The 25,370-nt window shown below is 39.1% G+C and overlaps 1 protein-coding gene across 1 annotated transcript in view; it reads left to right on the top strand.

The window, feature by feature from the left end:
• Nucleotides 1–25,370, top strand: part of grid2 (glutamate receptor, ionotropic, delta 2) — a 540,691-nt gene that overhangs the window by 355,254 nt on the left and 160,067 nt on the right. Inside the window, exons 5-7 of the mRNA XM_030736912.1 lie at nucleotides 4,569–4,622; nucleotides 14,716–14,889; nucleotides 23,253–23,414. Coding sequence (XP_030592772.1) covers nucleotides 4,569–4,622; nucleotides 14,716–14,889; nucleotides 23,253–23,414 — 390 coding nt within the window. The remainder of the gene's footprint in view (nucleotides 1–4,568; nucleotides 4,623–14,715; nucleotides 14,890–23,252; nucleotides 23,415–25,370) is intronic.

Raw genomic sequence — 25,370 nt, 5'->3', positions numbered from 1 at the left:
GCAGGACAACCATGCTAATCAGAACCAAAAGTAGGAACTAGAGAGACTCCCATCTCTGGTAATGAAGGAATTGGAAACCATTCATATGAATGCAACAGAGCAGGATTATTTTTATTGTGTATAATTTAGGTTTAATAGATTTTAATTCTGATTCTGCTTTTTGAGTCCTGACTCTGATTTCCATCATATTAGTTTAAGTAAAAAAAGAAATCAACCCTGTCATAAATATAACTTCATTTGATTAACCAAGCATTCTCAAATCACTGGGTCGCTTAATTTTTCAGCAGCACAGTGGCTGAGCAGATAAATAGATGATAACAAAAGCTGGAAACATCATCAATACAAAATACATACTCCACTAAAGATGTAGTACAACAACAATGCTTTGTGTCCCTCCATCCATTTTTAAACCTGCGCTTCCTCTTCATCTGTCTTTCTCTCTCATCTGTTCATCCTTTCATAAAGTTTCTCTGCTCTTCGAGTGTTGCTGTCTTCCATCTTATGGTTTGAGTTGGAATGAAGGGTTGTAAATGATAACAGTAATCGCACACCCCCACCTCGACACTCAGGCAGGAACCTACGCACACATGTGGACGCACAGAAACGCAAATTAATTATAGTGATCAAAAACCAGAGCTGGATGAAGTAGGGGCATGTGTGGGGTGTATGTGTTCAGTAGGTGCATAATCATATAGCGCAGCTAGTGAAAATACTGCTTTCTAGACAAGTAATGCAACAGAGGCTGGACTGTGAAAGAAGAAGAAGTCGAAATGGATCACTGCGTGTGCTTGTGTTTATACGTGTTTTTTTCCTTTGTGTGACGTTGTGTGTTTATATTTTCACAGCTTGTGCTTGCATGTTTAGATGTGAAGCTTGAATATGCCTAGTTTGAAGGGTTAGCTGTAGGCTGTTTGCTTGATTTGATCGCAAATAGTGCATGAAATTAAATGACACAACTAATTTTTAATTTAGAGCACTTTATTCAATAGCAACGCCCACTCTCTCACTTCAGGCATCATACCACTGCTTTTACATTCTTAACCTCTCAGACACAGAAACACAGTCTCGTATAGAGACAGAGCCCCACTGAACAGTAAATAAACAGCAAAAAGACGTGACTATGCAGCAAGTGAATATACAGGAAAAGACATTTTATGTCCTTGTGTTTGCTTGAACAGTTGTATAAATCATGTTGTATATGTTCATATTTGTTATGCATCCATGTGAGCATGCAGTGTGTGAGTGAAATATTACCAAATACACCCTCTGTTGTCAGGTCAGGCCTCAGTAAGAGCAGCATCAAGGTAAACCATTTCCCAAAATCAACAATTTCTCTTTGTTGTACTCCTTCAGGAGTGACAGGTGAACAGAGGTCGTTTGCAGGTTCAAAATGGTGTTTGGCTGTCCCACAGCTGCTTGATAAACACGCACAGGACTGGTGTTCGCTGTGGCATGATGTTACAGATCAGTCTTAGTTCTCTCTGTGTGCTTTCAGACTTTGAGGAAAGGCTTACTTATATTGACACTGGGTGATTGGATTTGTCTCAGACCACAGAGCTGGTTTTAGTGTGATCTTCTGACTTCAGAGAAGAAGAACTGTAGAGAAATGAAGCTTTTTGTGAGCTGGTCAGAGAGGTCAGAAGGATTTCTCTGGTAGCACTAAAGGACTGATGCTCAGGTGACCCCACCCCCCCCCACCTCCAATGATGGTACCAAGGCTGTAATATTTTGTAAGTGTGTGCATCTGGACAAATACACAAGGACATGCACACAGACAATACAGCTTTGGGATTCAGCAGCAGTAATTGTTGTAGCTGTTGTTGTTTTGTTCTTATATTTGTGTATGAGTGTTTTTATGTGTGTTTTTGTGTGTGAGAGAGTGTATTGAACAATTCCAACCCCCGAGGAGTCATCACTAGTTCTATGAATCTTCCCTTTCACTAATTAGCTTAAAACATCTGCCCATACGGCTGCTAGAGGGATGTCATAATAGGAAAAGTGGAAGCACTTACTATAGAATCAGCAGTAGCTGCACACAATCAAACATCGCCATATACGCCAATCAACCACAAAATTGTAAACATTGACAGGTGATGTGAAGGTCATTGTCATCTTATTACAATGTAATATTCTGCTGTGAAACCTTTGGTGTTTTCCTTTACACATAGTACCTACCTTAGCATTGCTGCAGACCGAGCACCTCAGATCTGCATACAATTTTGCATGCTCTTGCATAAAATATCAGGTTAAAGGTTTTCATATTTAAAAAGCTAAAATTTTGCACAAAATCCCATGTCAATAGTTTTAATTACCATCAAGGGAGATAGACATAGAAAAGGACAATGAGCCAAAAAGAGAAATGGGCAGAAAAGTAGAGTTTGACAAACCTGTGTTGTTTTTCTGTTGTTTTGTTTTGTTTTTTCTTCACTCTCTCATTTTTCCTTCATTCCCTGCCCACGCTTTCATATCTCTACAGCTCTGATGGATAAAAACAGAAACATCATGACAGGACAAAAAGACTAATAACCACTTTTATTGTGGTGATTCACATTACTTACTTTTCAGATCCCGTGTATAGGTGGAATAAATGAAAGTAGAGGGGAGGAAAAAAAACGCAAAATTAAGAAAAATATTGCCTTACAGCTCCATCACTCTGCTTCCTGCCTCACACTTTGTCTGTGTTGCAACCGTGTTTTCTGTAGTGTTTTACAGCAGCAGTCTGTGTTATAAGTTTTATGGCGATTCGGTGGGAGATTAAACCATTATTATCCACGCACCACCACCTTCTCCAGCTGTTGCCTTTTGTTTAAAAAGTGTTTTATGGCACACTGTGCCATAGTCACCTAGACAATTATAGCTAATGATATATGAGTGGCACTCTATTTTTGCTCCAGGATTGAAGGGAGAAGGGGCTGAGAGCGAGGGAAGAAAAGGAGTAGGAGCAGTCACAGAGTGAGAAATGAGTAATTAAAGCCCGATGATGGGATGAGAGGTGAGGGAAGAGCAACGATAAGAGAACAAAAATTAGAGGGTAGTTCTAGGAGGAAGAAAATGAGAGACAAAAGAAGTAAAAAGCAAAGGCAAGTGTTTTTGACAGATGAAAGTCCAAATCAAGGGAACAATTCTCAACCCTCTGATTTGTGTTGAGTCTGTTCAGTAAATGTTTATTTTTGCAGTACACCACAACATCACCTGAGATGCATGGGGCTGGCCATGGCTCAGGTTTTAGAGTAGGTTGTCCACTAGTCATGAGGTTGGAGGCCTGATCCCCTTCATGTGCCAAAGAGTCCCTAGGCAAGATACTAAACCCCATGTTGCTCCTGAAGGCAGGTAAACACCTTGGCAGCTCCAGCTCTTTGCCAGTGTGTGAATGGCTAAATGAGAAACACATTATAAAGCTTCTTATAGATTCTAGCAAAGGTTAAATGGTATATAAATATGGTATGTAAATAATGTAATATAATATATAAATGCTGATAACTGCAGACCCTTTAGTATTCCCTCAAAAGCTGTAGCTATTTTCTTCTTCTGATGATTTTTCATGAAACTAATCCAAATCATGAGGATTTATGTATTACAAGTGAACTAATTGTTTGAATAGTAAGCGTAATGTGATTACTGAATTTGGTAGAAATAGTGCATTACATGTACATTACTGTGTTACAGACAAAGGGCATACAGATTAATGTGCTACTTTAAAGATTGATGATGATAAGTCTGTTGTTTTAATCAAAACAGTTCTGGATAGAGAACAACGCAAAAATGTCAATCATATGTCATTAATAAATGTGATTACAGACAAAAAAAAAAACAAAAACCAGCAACAACAACAAAACAGCTAATGCTATTTATAGGAAAAGAGATCACTCTTTTAATATAAATGTACTCTATGTGCAGATGTACTGTAGGAATGTCTGAAGTTTCAAATGTTTTGCCTTAAGTGCAGTTCTGTTCTCTCTCTGTTCTCTACTGTAGACAGCCCGATTCCAAAGTGCCCTCACTGCAGGGATTAGCTGTTGACACGTTTAAATATTTAGGTTGCACTTCATGGAGACTGTTTTCTCTTCTCTGGGCTGAAAAACACACAGTTTTGAGGCATTTTGTTTGTCCCTGCTATTGTCTTGTGTTAAGCGAAAACACAGATCGCCACAGAAGGGAAGGCAAATGAACCCCCCACCTCCCACCCCCCCAGGGGTTTGTCTAAATTGTGTAAATTAATAAAGTATTTGATGTTAAGATGCAAGTCTGTATTCGTGTCTTGTCACACACAAACAAGCTTTACTACATTTGCATGTGTTTGAAAAGATTTTTGACTGATACTTGAGCACCTTTGAGAAAAAAATTCCGTCAAGCTTCAGACTGCGCTTCAGTCTTGTATCTTTTTCTACAAAGTTGTTTCCCATCATATTTACACTTAAGAAGCCATGATTCACATTCAAAGAGTAGCATTTGTATAAATCTTTGTAGTCATTTCTTTTACTGTAAAAACATAAAATGGGAGACTACTGTTGTCATACAGCTGAAGCTCACATATTTAAAATGTGATGGTGTGTTTTGTTGTTTTGTAGGTGGTGGAGACAAACCTGGTGGCCTTCGATTGTCACTGGATCCTGATTAATGAGGTGAGTGCCATGACAGTGATTTATGGATCATGTACTTTGTATGCTTTGTGTTGACCTTCCTCTTTTATTTATTCTGTGAATATTTCTGACTATAGATCCAGAACCCCTTTGTTGTCTCCCCTCTCTTGAATATTTGAGCAAAAACTCAGCTCCTTTTTTTTCACATCAGTTTTTACAAAAACACACACACGCCATTTGTATATGACCTTTAAAAGTTGACAATTAGTTCTAGTTCAATGTCTTTTTGGATTAACAATTGTAGACAAGCCCAAACAGTTCACAAAGTCAATTTCTTGCTCCTCGGAGTGTACAGTTATCGCCATGTGTATTTCTCTCATCCATGTTCATGATCGCTGATCAGAGTGAGTACTGGTCATAAGCGAAACATAATGAAACTTTAATGCTGGCTGTAATTTCCTATTAATTTTGAATAGGAGCCCATCTTTGATCTTGCTTCACGAGAAGTGCCTTTTAGAAAAACAACAGAATCAGCTACATTTTTGCATGTTGAAGGTGTATGTGCACCGTAAGCTAATGCAGTGTGTCTTGGTAGCCTTGGGCATTACAGTGAACTGGCAGGGCACAACAGGGTGCCCATTCTGCCACACACTAACAAACACACATGCACACGCACACATACACAACCATATGCACAAGCAGATGCATTGGAGAACAGCAAAAGGCAGCATTCACTGTGGGAACAACAAAAAGGAAAGTAATGTGGGACAAAACAAGAAAATATACTTAGATGCTTTAGTGTACTGTAGTTTATCTCTCTGTTTATTGCTGTTCCATTTTCAAGTCATAGCCTATAACTGTAACACAGGCTCTGCAGTCCTATTATTTGCTTAGTTATGCGAAGAAAGTATTTCTGTTCATGCATTTGTATGCATGACATCCATTAATGCTGCAGGACGAGCTAGTCTTTTTTTTTTTTTTATGATGTTCACTTTTAGAGTGTCAGGCTTATTTTTGGAAATTTTGATGAGAGGCTGCAATACCATTGTCACGATCTTCCTCAGTACCTTAGATAACCCTTCAAAAAAAAAAAAAAAAAAAAAAAAAAATATATATATATATATATATATATATATATAATTAGGGGTGGGACTCGATTAAAAAAATTAATCTAATTAATTAGGAGCTTTGTAATTAATTAATCAAAATTAATTGCATTTTAATCACATTTAAATATTTAACATGATAAATATTAATTTAAGCTTGGTTGACGAATGAATCAATATACATAAACTTAAACTTCAAGATTTTGTTTATTTTCCCACCAGTCTACTACATAGTAGTAGAAAATAACATTAATATCGCACTTAATATAGTTGGAAATTAATCAGCTGTATTCCTTGATGTTGAAATGTGTTATGCTTGTTTTAACAGCTTATTTTGAATTAAAGATTTAAAATTACCACAAAAAGGAGAAAAAGTTCATTGTCCGTTTAACCAGCTGCTTTTACACAGCTGTGTTTCGCACTCACGATTGCTGGCGACATGGGCTACGCAGAGGTGAGGGCAGGCGACGCTGATATGAAGGCTAGCCGCTCACTTCCGGCCTTTGCGGTCTTCGTGGGCTGCAAAGGACCGTGGTCCGGGTCCTTCGAAGGATGCGGCCCCTGAAGTTTTGACATCGTGCATCGATATAATCGGTATGCCTGGAACTCGTGCACTGAGAAACGTTCCATGGTGCAAAGTACGATTAAAATGCGTTCAAATTTTTCATTCGTTATTTTCCCTGTAATTAATTAATCGAAATTAACGCGTTTAAGTCCCACCCCTAATATATATATATATATATATATATATATATATATATATATATATATATTCCCAAAAAGAGGCAGAATGATCATGTTTATGTCACCTACCTGCAAATGAAATACATTTCATATTGTACATATAGTACTAGAGACTTTACCAAAACATGCCTTTTCCTTTCATGATGTATATGTATACTTTGTTTTGTCACATTTATGCAGTCTTTGTTTATATGCAATAAACAGTCAGTATGGGAAAAACACAAAATAAAGACTGGTGCATGGCACAGCTGTTCTATTTTGTTATCCTGATTACAGCAGAGGCTGAACATGTCTATATAAGAACATGGCAGCTTTGCATCTGAACAAACCACAAGAGTTCTGGAACAATTTCCTGTGGACAGATGAGATCAAAGTGGGGATGTTCAGCCATAATGCAGAGCGCCACATATAAGGCCTTGAATAATCAGACCCCACCTTATCTTAAATACCTCAAAGTACCATATCATCCCAATAGAGCACTTCACTCCCAGACTGCTGGCTTACTTGTGGTTCCTAGGGTATTTACAGTAAAAGTAGAATGGGAGGCAGAGCCTTCAGCTTTCAGAACCCCTCTTTTGTGGAACCTGCTCCCAGTTTGGATTCAGAAGATAGACACCCTCTATATTTTTATGATTAAGCTTAAAACTTACCTTTTTGATCAAGCTGGATCGGGCTGGATCAGGTGACATAGGTCTGAAACACCACAGCCAGATCTTTAATAAGACTCCCCACAGATACCAACTACACAATGGAGAATACATTAGCCACCATGGATGACTTCAAGCTGTATGCCAGTAGTGAACGAAAGATATCGATTCACTGATCCACACCACTAGGATCTACAGCAATGACACCTGCAGAGAGTAAAGCAAGTCCTGAGGAGTCAGCTGAATGAAAAAAACAAGATCTGGGCAATCAACACCTACGCCCTGCTGGTCATCAGATACCCTGCTATGCTGGCCGCTGGAATCAAGACAAGAAAGCTCCTTGTCATCCATGGAGGAAGGAAGGAAGGAGACCGAGTACTAGTGAGTGTCAGAACCACTATCCTAGATGAAACAACAAAAATCCATGAGTACATCAGGAAGATGGCAACAACTGATCACAATAGAGGCTGGGGTCTACCACACAAGGCAAGACCTCAGATAGAGGCTGTGCAGAGATGCCCCTGAGACATTCCAGCACATAACAGTAGGGTGCAAGATGCTAGCAGGCAGGACACGCATGGAATGCCATAACCAAGTGGCTAGCATAGTATACAGAAACATCTATGCCGATTTAGACCTGGAAGTCCCGAGGTCAAAATGGTGTGGCGGACAAACAGAGGAAAAAGGCTGTAGCGATAGATGTTGCAATACTAAGTGATGGCAACATCAAGAAGAAGGAATATGAGAAGCTTGAGAAATACCAAGGGCTGAGAGAAGAGCAAGAGAGGATGTGAAAAGCGAAGACAATATATATATATATATATTTTTTTTTTTGAATGACCCAAGAATTAATGAATCGCTAATTACTGATGACTAGACCCTAAATAACTCATGATCAGACACTACTGTATATAGTAGAGAAAACTTAGTTTCCAGAGAACAGATTGGAATGAATGAATCATTGCATAATGATTAGATAATAAATATGTTTGAAGCACTGCAACTAATATAGAGTCCTTCATTACAAATTTCATAATCATAAGCTCTTTGTTTTGTACTGCCTTTGGTTTGTTACAAACTGTAGATTCATGAGGAAAACTCAAGTAGTGAATAGTTTTTTTTTTCTTTCTTTCTTTTTTGTAAGTTAAGTCTTTACTCTGAGGGGAACAAACGCGGTGGACAGGTACTCATGACTAATTGCTGATGTACTTTGAAAGGGGATATTTATATATAAAAAAAAGAAGTGAATTGATAAAGTAATATTACAAATTTCTAAGCAAGTTAAGGCTGTCATGAATAATGAGCTTTCTTTTCTTCCTTTATCTTTTTCTTCCCCTTTTTTTTTGGGCTCAAACCAATGCTTAGCAATTCTCCTGGCATAACATTTAAAAATCAAAACAGAAATATACTCACAGATTTTTGTGGTGCAGACACAATATTCCATTGGCCACATGAAATCATTCAAAGGGTGTTTAAAATATTTTGTCATATGGAATGTCCTCTTGTACTTCTTCTGTGGAGAATGAATATTACTATGTGTGAAAGTCCTCTCCATCCCTGTAGATTATTATGGATGAGAGGGTACTGTATGGTTGTCATAACTCTGCTTTATCTACAGCCAACAGTCAGACAGCCCCACTGAGGGGGAGTTCACAGTTCATAATTGATCATCCTTCCTTTACCCATCTCCTTTGCTCCTCTCAGGAGGAGAGGATGAGGGGTATAAGGAGAAGAAATGATAAGGGATGTTCATGACTTCTCTTTCTCTCTGTCTGCCTCTTAAGTTTGGAGGATAACTCCTCTGTTGACCTCACTCATTCGCAGTCTCTTCATGGGCTTTCGTTTCTGTCAAGCTATCATTCTTGATCTTTTCTGTGGTTGTCCACTCCATTTTCCCTTTTTCCTCCTTCTCTACATTCGTCTGTCTTTTCCATCTCTCAGAGGAAAAATGCATTGTAATGAGATGGTGTGAGATTAGAATTTTCTGTCATTTTGGCGCTTAACATGAACTGTGAAAGGCATGTAAGTGGAACTATGTGGATTTTCTTTTTTATACATATCATTGCTGGAGTTTAGGGTCTTGTACAGTTTAAGAACATTCTACAGACGTTCGGATAATTGAACCCAATTAAAACCAACTGTGTGGTTTCATTTATTGTTCTACAACAAATTAAGGATACAACAAAGTGACTCTAACTTAAGGTTGCAATCTAAGCTAAGTTAAAGGACAATTTTATTTGCTGCTACAGAAGGACTTGCAGAGAGAGAATGAGTCAGCATTTGTGCAAACTGTGTGCACAGCTTGAAATTGCCCACTATGACTGCAGCTATCTCATACTCTTGTTGTTAATAAGTGGCTACACTGAAACGGTTGGATATTTTCTGTCTTGTTGAAGGAAAACATGGCTCCTCTCTTATCCACATTTGCCTGCATGGTTTAGGGATCTCAATTAGAATATATCATAATTTTGTCTTTGCTCTTGTTTCCTAATTTGTCTGTATAGTCTTTGTGTGTTAGGTATTTGCATTGCATTTCACTTTGCCATACATTTTCTCCATCATCTTGATACTTTCATGGTATCAACCAAATACATCTAATAGTATTTAAGGATTTAAGGATGTTAAGTACATTTTCTTCAATGACCCTGTGCAAAAATGACACTTTTTTGAACACTAATCACAAAAGTTTAAATAATAAAATTATTAGTCAGCTATATCAAAGAATACCATTTTCAGTAGTTGCTTTTTGATGACTTCTTTATAGATGCAGTGTATTTCATAAAGATTTAATATTTATCTAGACAGTATCAGATATGGGATATTAGTCTTATCACTTCTATTATGCCTAATACTCACAGTGAATAAAATGCATCATAAACTTCATGTCTTTTGAGTAATTTTGTTCTAACCCCAGCCTACTGGTGTGCTATTACCAGCAGGAAGACTGCTGTAATACAGTAGACTGTGATGAATTTTGGGATACACTTTGATCTGAGCATTGCTTAGGAAAAGAGGGCATCACATTATGTGGATGTGCTGACCTGCTATTTGTCACTTACAGTATGACCACAAGTATGGGTACGGCTACACACGGTACAGCTTCCTGCATCTTGTGTCGCTCATCCTTGCACGCTCTTTTTAAAATTCTTTTCTGAACTGAGAAGGTGAGAAGAGTCAAAGCCAGATGAGAAATGTATGGCCAGTTGTAGGAATTTAATAAAGGTGGTGGAAAGGTAAATTAAAGCACAATGGGCAGATTTGGTGTTCACATAGAGAAGGAGTGAACATGAGAGCTTGGTGGTTGAGCAGTGGAGGACAAATAGAAATCGCCAAAGAATAAATAAAAGTAGCTTTCTCATCTAATCCAAGATAAATGAAAGAGGAAGGGAAAACACCAAAAGGGGGAGAAACTATCTGGATAAGGGTAAAATGGTCAACAAGAACTGGGATAAAGCATGTGTCTTCAAATGATACATATAGATAAGGATTTGGCTTACAGAGTAAACAGCTCATGATGGACTCCAGAAATTAGGTTTAAGGCATTCTGGGAGTTATGACTTACCCAGTGTTTCTAGTTTTAAGTTAGCTGGACTTGGTGCATAGAATTGGAACCTACTCAACTGGCACAAGGACCAAATGATTTTGTAATTACAGTAAATGTTCATCTTTAGGAGAACTGATTGAAATGAGCAAAAAAATAATCTTACCTTTGTTCAAATTTTGGTTAGGGCTAACTGACTGAGTAGGTAATTTGAAACTAGACAAAAATGACGGTGCGTGTGAAAGAGTGAATTAAAGAATTAATTTTTTTGACGTGGCAATTAGATAATGAGCAGTAATTAATTCATGGATGTTTGAGGGTCGCAGTTTCATTGTTATAAATCCAACTCGAACCTTACCCTTGTTTTACAGTGGTGTGAAAAAGTGTTTGCCCCCTGCCTCATTTCCTGTTTTTTTGCACGTTTGTCACACTTAAGTGTTTCGGAACATCAAACCAATTTAAACAATAGTCAAGGACAACACAAGTAAACACAAAATTTTTTTGTAAATGAAGGTGTTTATTAGTAAAGGTGAAAAAAATCCAAACCATCATGGCCCTGTGTGAAAAAGTGATTGCCCCCCTTGTTAAAACATACCATAACTGTGGTTTTTCACCACAGTTCAATTTCCCTAGCCACACCTAGGCCTGATTATTGCCACACCTGTTCCCAATCAAGACATCACTTAAATAGGAGCTGCCTGACACAGTAAGGTCCACCAGAAGATCCTTGAAAGCTACACATCATGCCGAGATCCAAAGAAATTCAGGAGCAATTGAGAAAGAAAGTAATTGAGATCTATCAGTCTGGAAAGGGTTATAAAGCCATTTCCAAAGCTTTGGGAATCCAGCGAACCACAGTGAGAGCCATTATCCACAAATGGCGAAGACATGGAGCAGTGGTGAACCTTCCCAGGAGTGGCCGGCCGCCCAAAATTACCCCAAGGGCGCAGCGACGACTCATCCAAGAGGTCACAAAAGACCCCACAACAACGTCCAAAGAACTGCAGGCCTCACTTGCCTCAGTTAAGGTCAGCGTTCATGCCTCCACCATCAGAAAAAGACTGAGCAAAAATGGCCTGCATGGCAGAGTTCCAAGAAGAAAACCACTGCTGAGCAAAAAGAACATTAAAGCTCGTCTCAATTTTTCCAAAACGCATCTTGATGATCCCCAAGACTTTTGGGACAACATTCTGTGGACCGATGAGACAAAGTGGAACTCTTTGGAAGGTGTGTGTCCCATTACATCTGGCGTAAAAGGAACACTGCATTTCAGAAAAAGAACATTATACCAACAGTAAAATATGGGGGTGGTAGTGGGATGGTCTGGGGCTGTTTTGCTGCGTCAGGACCTGGAAGACTGGCTGTGATAAATGGAACTATGAATTCTGCTGTCTACCAAGAGATCCTGAGGGAGAATGTCAGACCATCTGTTCGTGTACTCAAGCTTAAACGTACTTGGGTTCTGCAGCAGGACAATGATCCTAAACACACCAGCAAGTCCACCACTGAATGGCTGAAGAAAAACAAAATGAAGACTTTGGAGTGGCCTAGCCAAAGTCCTGACCTGAATCCTAATGAGATGTTGTGGTATGACCTGAAAAAGGCCGTTCATGCTCGAAAACCCTCTAATGTAACTGAATTAGGGCAATTCTGCAAAGATGAGTGGGCCAAAATTCCTCCAGAACGCTGTAAAAGCCTCATTACAAGTTATCGCAGACGCTTGGTTGCAGTTGTTGCTGCTAAGGGTGACCCAACCAGTTATTAGGTTTAGGGGGCAATCACTTTTTCACACAGGGCCATGATGGTTTGGATTTTTTTTCACCTTTACTAATAAACACCTTCATTTACAACTTGCATTTTGTGTTTACTTGTGTTGTCCTTGACTATTGTTTAAATTGGTTTGATGTTCCGAAACACTTAAGTGTGACAAACATGCAAAAAAACAGGAAATGAGGCAGGGGGCAAACACTTTTTCACACCACTGTAACTCAGTGTAGCAGAGGTATTTAGTATGGTCTTATAATGTTTTGATTGAAGAAGTCCATAAAAGGTTAATAGTAAGTGGCCTGAAGGAAGGTCTGGGTAAAGTGAAACTCATGAAAAAGAGCGATGTGATTATATGAGGTTAGTATCAACTCTGTAGCAGTATCGTCTCCTTCCTAAGACTCTAGTGTTGTAGGTGAGAGCATGTGTGACTCAGTGTGTTTCTTCACGCCAGTGTACTGTATGTGCATCTATGTGTCATATTAATTTCGTCTTAGCTGTTAAAAGGCTAACAACTTTCAGAGCACTGAAAGTCACACTGGGTGATGTCAGTTTAGTTTATCCCCAGGGAGATCCAGACAAAGAGCCAAACAGAACATGACAAAGGAAGAGGGACAAATCCCTGTTTAGAGGGCAAACCTCAAACCTCCCAGTTAAGTGTGTGTTTGTGTCTGTTTTTGTTGTGTGATGGAGCATCTATATTTGTTTGAGTTTGATCCTTTGAGTGGAGCACTCTGGATAATTTTTGTCGGCCGATCTTTCTTTGCATGCCCTTGACGGCCTGCTGTGAATCTTAATTCTCTTTTGGCCCACAAATCTGCCTTTTTAGCAATTTTCAGCATTCTCTGCCCTGGATCTTTTTTTTTTTTCTTTGTAATTCAGTCCCCTTCAGGGTTTTTATGTCTGCAACTGTTTGGGATTTTTGCCACGTTTTAGCCCCTAAGCCAGCAAACAGATTCCTTACTTGGACTGTTTAGAAAGTAGATATTTCAGAGCACAGAGTGTTAATGCAAGGTTAAACATGTTAAGCTGTTTGAATAATTTTTCAAGGTATGAATATTCCATTCTTCTGTTTTTAACTTTTTATAAATAGTTGAAATCAACTGTAGAACTCGAATTCTCAGCTGGTTCAAGTAAAATATGATAGCAGAGGAAAAAATATAGAAGCACAAATTTGGAAATCAAATTACAAGCAGAAGGAAATGCACATTTTTGTGTCTGGAAGTGGATCCAGAGGCCTAGGGGCCATCACAAAAGACAATATATCATCCTTATTAGTACAGATGACACTGGGTATACCAATAAAGTCCATATAAAACAACCTCTAATCACCATTGATCATATCCCATGAGGACTCACAGGTCTTAATGGACGTTAATTACACTCAATTAAAATCCATTGCTATTAGTCAATGAGGTGTGTTATCTATAATATTACCCTTCACTAATGTAAAGTGTGTGTGATGGATTGTTTGTGCATGTGTGTAATCTGCAGGCAGAATCCTTCCCATCCTATCAAGTGGGCCCAGGTGCAAGTGCAAGAGAATCAAAAGGGTTTTTCATGATTGCAAGGCTTAAAAACAATCTCATAAAAAACATACTGATTTATGCACAAACTGGCATGGGCACAAAAGACACACAATCACACACAAGCACCCACAATCACTGCATACGCATACAAAGGAAGTAAAAGCTGTTTCAGTTGATGGTAGCATTACCTCCGCCAGGGACGATAAACGTCAGTTCTCATCTCGTCACCACATGACCCTCTGCATGGAGGATGGATGGAGATCCATGGATGGAGAGTGGGGAAGGAGAGTGTGTGTCCTAGGGCTAAAATTAGCAGTGATTCTTCCCTCAAGGTTTTGCAAGGACATACAGAGTACGTGCAAATGCACATGTGTGCACATAACAAACATATGCGCACAGTCAGACCCACACACACATTTTTTGACCCTTATCTCTCCCTCTTTCCATAGGCTGACATGTAGCTTTCATATCTAATAACTATTTTCGCGTACGATGTAGACAGCTTTTCATCACTCAGTGTGGTGATAATGAGTAACATATATAAAATAAGGCCTTTTATGTTTAAGAATTAAATTTAAGGCTTTTGTGGGGTAATATTCAACCAAGTTTTTTTTTATTTGTTTTTATTTTCTGTGTGCAATTACTGCTCTTTGTATTATTGTATATATTATTATGCTGGCTATAATGCCTGCATGATATGTCTGATATTCTTACTGGTATTTTATCCCTTCTTTCCTTTCCTGTACCCCCATTATTTCTTTATCGTTTCCTCCCATCCTCTGTTCCACCTTTACCCTTTTTCAGGAGATCTCAGACTATGACTTACAGGAGTTAGTCATGAAGTCAATCGGACGACTGACGTTGGTGCGCCAGATGTTTCCAATGCCCCAGAACACAACCCAGCGCTGTGTCAAACACAACCACAGGATTAACACTTCACTCTGTGACCCTAAAAACCCTAAGGCTCAACAACTAGAGGTGAGTTGGCAGGTTATTGATTTACAAATCCATGAAGGATACTGGTATTATGTTGAATACTAGCTTAAATTTCCAAGTTCTATTGCTCGCTGCAGAGAACACTTGTCTGTTATGTGTGAATTTTGTAGCTAATAGTAGAATATGTGCTATGAGTTTTATTTTTTCCATTTATTTTGTTTTTATTTCAAGCTATGAAATAAGTAACTTCAAAGACAAAATCAGGAGGGGTTCATTACTCAGAACAGTTATTACATCCATTAAGGAGTTGTGAAATGAGTGATTTATTTGAGAAGTAAGCTTGCCTAATGTTACAGAAAGAAATCAACAGATGATTGATTATAACGTAACAGATGACTCACTGACGAATGTGTATTCTAATAATTTGTTTTTAATTTTTACTTGAAAGATGGTTCAAGAATGTTTATTGGCTAAAGTATGCTTACAGTGAGCGGAAAACTTGCTCACAAAAATCAACAAAACTCGAGCTACTGTAGAGAGTTGAGACGAATGGCTTCATCTTTGACTTGTTGTCTGCTTGCAGTTTAATTAAATGGGGTAAGCAAAGGCGGATGCTCAATGGGAATACAGTCAATCAGTGGCAATCTGCATTACTGGACAACTTTGCCCCCAGTAAGAAACAGCTTGATGACATAGTGAACAAGAACAAGTGACACTCAGGTGTAGCTCAGTGGCCTCTAACAACTGTCTGCTTTTAATGATGTGCTACTGTTTGTTTGGTTGGTTGGTTTTGTTTTATTTTTTCTTTTGACACTTTTGTAGCAGGTCATAGTGGAGCCTTTGACGAGTCTGCCTTATACATATATATACATATATGTGTTATGGCGTATTTTTTACTTGTGAAGGAGGGAGTCCTAAACACTTAAGTTCTCATTTAAAAGATTTTATATATTGAAGAATCAGAAAAATATCATGCACATGATCTTCTCGGCTCAGAAAATCACAGTCTGCAACCAGTTATCTGCAACCAACCTCACCGAGAAGAGTACTTCCTCTAAGCTAACCTAACTTTTATTTTACTGCTATTCACAACCCTATTGGTTCAAAACAGATGGGGGCGAGCTGTGGTTTAGACTTAGCTCTTCCGTTGTTGGTGCACGGGCTGGCCCCAGCCCCTTGGCACAGTCTTCAGCCAATCGGAAATGCAGGAACCCTAAAAAGGAAGACACCTACTGACTAAACCACGCTCTCCTTAGGAAGATGTGGCTATTTTGCATTTCCTGAAGCAGTAGGAGAGTGACGTTTTTACAGATCACCTTTCACTTTAATATGTGCGTGGTTTTAGTGAATTTATCAGGGATTTACGTACAAAATGTATTTTTTAAAGCCGCGAAGGTTGAACAACAAGATTAATATATCTTTATATGGCCGTGGAAAATAATCTGGCGACTACTGGTCTCACATTTTATCTGACCTCTGCTTCTCTATCTAATTTATTTAATTCTTCAACCCACTGCTTCAGCCACTACTTCGTTATTTTAGTTCAATCATTATTTAATCCAACTAATAATTTATCAATTAACCAACTACTATTTTGAGCTTTGAGTCAGCTGCTAAGTTACTATTAATTTAACTATTTGTTCGATTCACTTTTTTGTTTTTGTTTTTTGCGTTTTTGGCCACAGCAGCTTTTGTTAGCAGTGGAGAGAGACAGGAAATGGGTGAAAGATATAGGGGAAGACACCCGGGCAAATTGGCGACCGGCCAGGACGCGAACCGCAACGCGGCATATGTATGTGGTCGCCGGCTTCACCACTAAGCCACCCAGGCGCCCTCGATTCACTTATTTAAGTAATCAATTGATTAATTCACTATATAATAATTTGATTGATTTTACTTTACAACATTCAAATTTTATTAAGTGAGAAGAGTAAAGACAAAATCCAACAACTCCCCCGTTTAACACCTTTTAAGTGTGAATCCACCCTTTTGATTGATTCACTATTTAACTAATCATTTGATTGCAATTTTACTCTAAAACATTCTACTTTTTTCATTAAGTGAAAAGAGTAAAGATAAGACCCAACATATGTGTATAGGGGAATAACTTCATAAAGTATCCCAACCCCTTTGTTTCTGTGGAATTTATTGCTTTGCATATCCATCCATCCATCCATTTTCTTTTGCTTATCCGTGGCTGGGCTGTGGGGGCAGCAGCCTAATCAGAGAAGCCCAGACCTCCCTCTCTGTAGCCACTGCCTCCCTTTCAACTGGGGGGACACCGATACATTCCCAGGCCAGCTGGGAGATATAATCTCTCCAGCGTGTCCTTGGTCTGCCCCAGGGCCTCCTCCCAGTAGGACATGCCTGGAACATCTCACCCAAGAGGTGCCCAGGAGGCATCCTAGTCAGATCCTCGAACCACCTCAACTGACTCCTTTCGATGTTGAGGAGCAGTGGCTCTACTCTGAGCCTCTCCTGAATGACTGCACTCCTCACCCTATTTCTAAGGGAGAGACCAGCCACCCTTTGGAGGACGCTCATTTTTGCCGCTTGTATCCATGATCTTGTTCTTTCAGTCACTACCCAAAACATGTGACCATAGGTGAGGGTAGGGGCGTAGAGAGACAAATAAATTGACAGCTTTGCTTTCACGCTCAGTTCCCTCTTCACCACGACAGAGCGGTACAGCATCTGCATCACTGCAGATGCATCCCCAATCTGTCTGTCAATCTCCCGCTCACTTTTCCTGTCACTCATGAACAAGACCCCTAGATACTTAAACTCCTCTTCTTTGGGCAGCAGGTCCTCAAAGTATTCCTCCCACTGTCCTACTACAGCCTCAATTGAAGTCAGCAGCACGCCACCCACACTATATACCATATGAGTATCGCACCGTTTTCCCCTCTTGAGTCACCTGACAGTTTGCCAGAATCACTTTGAGGCCATCCAAAAGTCTTTTTCCGTGCCCTCAACAAACTCCTACCACACCCGAGTTTTTCCTTTGGCCACCCCCAAGCCTCATTCCACTTGGGCTGCTGGTACCTGTCAGTTGCCTCCAGAGGCTAAAGAAGTCTGATAGGACTCTTTCTTCAGCTTGATGGCTCCCTTCACCTCTGGTGATCACCATCTGGTCCGGGGATTACCACCATGACAGGCACCAACCACCTTTAAGCTGCAGTTTTGAGCAGATCAGGTGCAGATCATGGTCCATTCAGACTCAATGTCCTCAGCCTCCCTTGGAATGCTGTTGAAGTTCTGCCAGAGGTGGGAGTTGAAGATATTGTGGATTGCCTCTGCCAGGCATTCCCAACACATCCTTACTATGCGTTTGCGTGCACCAGGTCTGTCCAGCATCCTTCCTCGCCACCTGATCCAACTCACCACCAGGTGGTGATCAGTTGACAGCTTAGCTCCTCTCTTTACCCGAACGTCCGAGACATATGGCCGCAGATCTGATGATACGATGACAAAATCAATCATCAACCTGCGACCTAGGGTGTCCTGGTGCCACGTGCACTTATGGAAATCCTTATGTTCGAACATGGTTCTCACTATGGACAAACTGTGGTTTGCACAGAAGGCCAGTAACAAAACACCGCTCGGGTTCAGATTAGGCAGGCCGTTTCTCCTAATCATGCCCCTCCAGATCACTGTCATTGCACATGTCAGCATTGAAGTCTCCCAGTAGGATGGTGGAGTCACTGGATGGAGCACCCTTGGGTACTCTGAACTGTCATTTCTCGTATAAGCGCAAATGATAGTCAAGACCCTCTTGTACACTGGTGAAAACTCCAATGTACAGGCAGTAAGCAGAAGGGATACAAGAATACCCATGCCTGCTTGCTACCTCTCACCAAGGGCATCTCCAGACTGGAACAGAGTCCAGCCCCTCTCCAGAAGACTGGTTCAGAAGCCCAGGTTGTGTGTTGAGGTGAGCCCGACTATATCTAGCCGGTATCTCTCAACTTCATGCACTAGCTCAGGCTCCTTCCCCACCAGAGAGGTGACATTCCATGCCCCATTGGTCAGCCTTGATTGCCACGGATCGGCCGCTCAACACACATTGCACCTGACCCAGGATTGTATATTCAATTTTAAATAAATAAAAACTGACTTTTTTGCTTTCAAAGTGAAAACAAGCTTTAAGATTTTTCATAAATTTCCTAAAAAATAAAAAAATAGCTGTTTCACTTGCTGATTTACTCAAATCCTTTGCTGTGGCACTTCTGATTGTGTTATGCTGCATCTTGTTCAGTCGCTTCAGTTAACCTTGAGATATGTATAAAGAAGTCCACAAGCTGCAAATTGAGTTGATTGGAAATAGTCTGGAAATGCACGTAGTGGTGCATGTAAGGTCTTACATCACATGTCAAGACAAGAGCCAAGCCATAAAGATCTCCATGAGAAAACTGTGGCAAAGCATGGATCAATGGCAAAAGACTAAAACTATAACACTTTGACTAAAGATTGTAGCTTAAACAATGATAAAATAGAAGAACTGTAAAACCAACATGACTTTTTGAAAAGCTGGCAAAATGGAGTAGCTAAGCATTAAGGTGGTGGTGGTCACCAAGAACAAAACAGTACGATTAACTGAACTTCATAAGACCTCTGCAGAGATGGGAGATCCTGCTGGACAGACCAGTGGCCCTCCGTCAATAAAGCTGCACAGAAGAAGACCCTTGAGTAGGGGTAAACAAGGACGCTGTAAGCACAAGAAAGAACATTACCTTGTCTGATGAGAGAAAAAATGTAATACACAAGTGGTATTAGCTTCATGCTATTGGCATGCTTAACTGTGGGAACAGAAGCTGGTTAGAACTAAAGTAAGGATGAATGTAGACAAATATGGAAAGACTGTAAGCCCATTTAATATCTGTGGAGAGGCCTAAAGATGCTTCCTATTCAAACTGATGCAGCTTGAGAGGCTTTTTATGAAGAAATGGACAATTTCTTGTATGGAAAGCTGATAGAATACTGAATTGAGAATATGTTTGTAAAGTGAAATTTCACATTTTAAATTTCCAATAGATTTCCAAAAATTTTCACTTTTTTCATATTGTGTGATGTATTTTCCATTTTAAAATTTACAAAAATTTAAAGGGCCTGAATATTGTCTTTAATTTAGTACAATGGCAACTGTGACTGAGAAAATTCTTACATTTTAATTTTAATAATTTAATATATGTGTGTAATGGCCACAACAAGAACAAACATAAAGTCTCAGCTTATCTCAGTGACTGCAAAATTTAAACAAGATCACACTCGTGTTTCAGTTTACCAGCAAAAGTTGTTTTTATTTGAACAGAAAGTAAAATAAACTAAAAGCCCGGAGGCCTGGCAAAAAGGAAACAAAAAGGTTTACGGAGTCGTGGCCAGCCATGAAATAGGCCATAGGACCCAAAATGTCCCTAAGAAAGCTAAATTAATAAAGCCCCAAAAAGAAAGAAAATAAATTTCCACAAAGAAGAAGGGCTCTGGAGATTCTGGAGAGCTCCTTGGTCTGGGAGACAGAGAAACCCTTTCTCAGCCTCTTTAAATTGGGGCAGGGCAATTATCAGTTACTTCACCTGGTCATACCAAGAAAGAATGAAGAGATAGGTATGGGAGTAGAGAGAGTGGAGCAGATAAGAAAGAAGGAAAGAGGAAGCAAACATAAAGGGAAGGCATATAAGAATATGTTTGACTGGTGAATTTAATTTTGATCCATACAGTAGATTCCATTACATATCTTTCTGAGTCGCACTGTGTCTGAATAATCTGGGTTTATTTAAACAGACACTAAAGCTAGTTTTAGTATGTTTAAATAAACAAATTTTCCTCTGCTTCTCTCTAGCATTTTTAAAAAAAATACTTTGCACCTTTTAAAAATGCAGCAGGTACTTTAGTTTGACATTTAAACATGTCACTTGCTCCAAAAGCTTTCAATTACAGCAGGTATGACATTGTCCATTCATGTATCTCTGAGGCTCTTTTTAACCATAAAATGAATCATTTTTGACCACATCCTTATACAGTTCATTTCATAGTATGGTCATGGAAAACACACAGTAACAGTTTATTTTTTTCCATCTTCACAGTTTGTTCACTATGTTTGTAAATGGCCCCTAGGGTGGCAATTTTATACCTTTTTGTGTGTGTGTGACTCATCAAGCTGCCATCAAATGGAACAGAGAAAAGGGAACAGAGTCTCATTTATGTGTCAAGACAAAAATATGAAATTAAATTAATATGCTGTTGATTTATGTGGATGCACAAGACCCTGGAGGAACACATTTGATGAATGTTGGAAATGCACTGAAAACAAAAATGTGCACTTAATATTTACATCTGGATATCTCTCACTCTAAAACAGTTTCTTTCTAGACTTTCAACCACTCTAATCAGTAATTAGACACAGCACAACATGTGGCTAACCGCTTGTCGATGTTCACTGAAGAAGAATGAGGAAATGCATGTGTTTACAGTATGTACTATGCAGTATATGTCTGCATGTAAATGTCATTTCAGGCAAGGGAAATGTGTTTTTGCTATCTAACAAAGGGAGTGAGCTAAAAAAAAAAACACTGTGCATTCACAGTTGAAACATGCTGCATGTATGTTCATTTTCATGTTAATTTTGTGTGTGTATGTCGACTGATAAATGGCTGAATGCTAGAAAAACAAAAGAATGAAAAGGATGAAGAGGACATGAGAGAGAGAGAGAGAGACAGAGAGAGACAGAGACAGAGAGAGAGACAGAGACAGAGAGAGAGAGAGCGAGAGAGAGAGCTTGAGATTGTGGAAGCAGATCAGCCCAGCGGTCAGAGAGTGGCCCAGAAGCCCAATTTCACACTGCAATGAAGCACATCAACTCAGGATGACCACGCAAGCACATACACACCTACTCACATACAAAGCTTGCTTGGAGTGCCGAAACCAAGCTCCCCACGGAGCAGTAGATTTTGGCTTTCATTTTAAAAGAAAAAAAGAATGATAAAGAAAATCACCAAGTGAAAGCCATAAAACAATGCTGTGAAAGCTAAGATACGTTGAAAGAAAGAGAGAAGTTAGATGTGAGGCAAATTTGACATGTCCTTTTGTCCTGACTGTCAGTAAACAGTTTGATAATCATAAGAAAAACAATATCTTTTGTCATCCTGTCATCCCCCATGCCAACTTTTGTAAGAAATGGAAAATTGTGGTCATGTTTCCACCTGGTTCCCTCACTTACATTTTCTTATTTACATTAACGTAATATTCTTTATGAAGTGTAGCTGTATGTGTGTCTGTTCTACACTGTGATGCTATGATCATCAATGTGTGTTTCCAATATTCCAAAGCAGCTTTTTTTCCCTTTAAAAATACCTGAATATTATTCAGTAAATGCAATTTTTGACCTGAATGGGAAAGAAGCAAAAGGTTTGGTTTCATGCCAAAAATGCCCTGTACAGTGCTTTGAAAAAGCATTAGCTTCCTTCCTGACTTCTTAGTTTTGTCACGCTTACATGTTTCAGATCATAAAACAAATTTTAACATTAGACAAAGATAACCTGAGTAAATTTATGTCTTTATTTTGATGACCTGAAACATTTAAGTGTGACAAATATGCAAAAAAAAAAAAAAAGAAGAAGAAGAGGAAGAATATAATATTTTTATCTGCACTGCAAGTACTGGGAGAAATGTTGATGATTATTTAAACATGATATAGTACAACATATGTGTGCCTACAAATGCATATATAAAACTGTTGTGTTCTTCTTCTTGCTGTACAAACTGCAACATTAGAGAGATCAAAGCTTCTGCTTTTGTTGTGTTATTGTTATTGCATGGATGCTTTATTGTGTGTGGGTGTGGACTCATTGTAGTTAATTTATTTACTCTATTCCCATTTACATGGGGACAAGAGGCTTGGTAGATTACACAATAATCAATCACAGAATGAGCAGGCTCCTTCTCTTCTTCTGCTTTTTTGTTTTGTGGTGGCAAGGAATTTTAGATGCGTTTTACTTAATTTAATCCTTAAAGGTTTTTCTCTGTGTCTTTTTAGTCATGAGCATGTATGCATTAGTACTGTATGTACACTTTGTACCCAACAGAGCTGCGTTAAAGCTGAAATTATCAATGTAATGGCCTGCAGAGGCACGGAGCCTGTTGTTGATTTTATAGAGCCACGGGAATATAGAGAAAGGCTTCAGTTTATTTTTCTTTTCTGATCAAGAAGCTGCTGGATTTGTCTGGAAATAAATTATTACATTTTAATAGCAATTCAACATGGATCTGTTTTTCCCTGAAACTGAAAAAAAAAATAAATAAATAAAGTCTGACATTCATTATTTGTTAAGTTGTTAAGATTTTGTTACATGTTGTCTCACACAATTCAAGTTCCTTTGCCTTCCTTTTTTCTCCCTTTCTTTCTGTAGATCACCAACCGCTACATCTACGATACAGTGTTACTGCTGGCCAATACCTTCCACAGAAAGTTGGAGGACAGGAAATGGCACAGTATGGCCAGTCTGAGCTGCATCAGGAAGAACTCCAAACCGTGGCAGGGAGGCAAGAGCATGCTGGATACTGTCAAAAAGGTATAAAATGCAGAAGAAATGCATAGTTTTTTCCTCTCAGAATGTGTACTTGACGGCTCTGGTGAATCTACCTGAGCACACAGAGATGCAGGCACAGAGGTAAGCTGGCTGTTGTTCCACAAAGCAAAACTTCCTCAGTTGCTTATGTGGTTAAACACCTATGATCCTTTTTAGGAGAGTATACTTATACTTTATTCTGGCCACTTAAATACATTTTGCAATCTCATTAAATACATTATTCACATGTGAAACATTCTTAATTACCATTGATGAGAAGTATACAGGTATCACAGTGATACAATTAGTTTGTGAGTTTTCAGTGGCCTTTAGTTTTTACAGAATGTCATCCACATCCTATTACATCTGAGCCCAGTTTAATAAGATCCTACTTGCCAGAGATTTGTTTACTGCTAAATACATCACGAATCAAACAGTAGTCCAATGTCCAGTGTATACAGTTAGATTATTGCATTGATACACTGCATGCAGTCTATGATCTGTATTATAATGTGAATGACTGATAGACCTTGCCAGTGACCACAACACTTGTTCTGTCACAAAGTAATACAATTAATTAAATAATACAAAAAAAAAGGTTAATATAAAACATCATATTGTCTTTGCAACATCTAAATATTATACTGAGATCAACAAACAGCCTTTGCATTTACAGCTGATGGGCATTGTTTTTAAATCCAACACCAATGCACTTAGATGTGTAACTGTAATAGCATGAAATAAAACCATACAAACCGATTAGAATGCAGAAATTAAACAGAGTCAAATGGCACGTGCTATAAAATCAGTATATCACTAGGTGCTAAGATAAAATACAAACCAGTAATTAGCGCCTACATTAGCTTGACATTATTTAAGGCACAGCACTCAATAATACAATGGCTCTACCAAAACAAAAAGAGCACTGCACCACCACAGTATTACAATAGCTTCACCAGAATATAAAAGCAGGTGCACTGCACCGCTATTGTGTATAATTTTAAAAACATGTCTAACCATGTATTTAACGAGCTACAACAGAGTTTGCTATTCTCTGACACTGTCAGAGTCTGATTCATTTCTCAGTGGCCATCAGTATAAAGTGCCTCTGGATTCTGCTCCTGAGGTGGACGCTTGATAAATTTCAATGTGCAGAAGAGGGTCATTAAAAATGTTTAGGCCAAGTCTATTGTGTGCTGCACCCTGTGAACAAGTTCAACCACTGCAGGAGAAAATAGGGGGACAGCTCACAGTTTCTGCACGTTGAATATCAACTTCTTTTTAATGTGTGTCCATCACACTGTCCTCGTCCCCCATCTCTCACACACCAGGCTGTGACAGCCTGTGTATTCATTCACTGGAGATTTTTTTTTTTTCTGTATGCCCTAGTGTGTGTTGAAGCCTGGACATCTCAGACTGTAAATTCTTGACTGTTTCATCTTTATCACATGTTGGTTGGCATTTACTTATGTCCTGAAGTGCCTTTGAGCGTGGGCCATCAGTATTTGGAAATTATGAGGAACCAGGCATGCTAGATCAGCATGAACCACACTGCAGGCATCTGTAATACATACATTCATTCCTATGCTATATCAAGAATAATGTTTTGAACATGGATCCCAAGAGCTGCCAATGAGCTGTGTCCACGGCATCACCACACCCCCCTGGCATTGCCTTTCCTTTCTCAGTGCATTTTGCTATCAGTGCTGCCTGCATTTATAAATTCCTAAATCTCTGGGTACCTGTTTCATAATAGTTCAGTATTTTGGTATCAGTGTCTCTGCCATATTTATTTATTTATTTGTTTGTTACCGCTAATGGGCACGCTTCCTGGTTTTGAGACACTTTAACAAAGGCAAAATCAGTCTGAAAATGTTCAGGAACACCTGCAACAATACTTAAAGAGTGACTCCATAATGGTGTGTGCTTTCATACTCACAGCTAGTGGACTATCCTGTT

The sequence above is a fragment of the Archocentrus centrarchus genome, chromosome 9, assembly GCF_007364275.1.
Source record: "Archocentrus centrarchus isolate MPI-CPG fArcCen1 chromosome 9, fArcCen1, whole genome shotgun sequence".
Classification (NCBI taxonomy): Eukaryota; Metazoa; Chordata; class Actinopteri; order Cichliformes; family Cichlidae; genus Archocentrus; species Archocentrus centrarchus.
The sequence above is the reverse complement of the archived record's forward strand: the minus strand, read 5'-3'. Positions and strand labels throughout refer to the sequence as shown.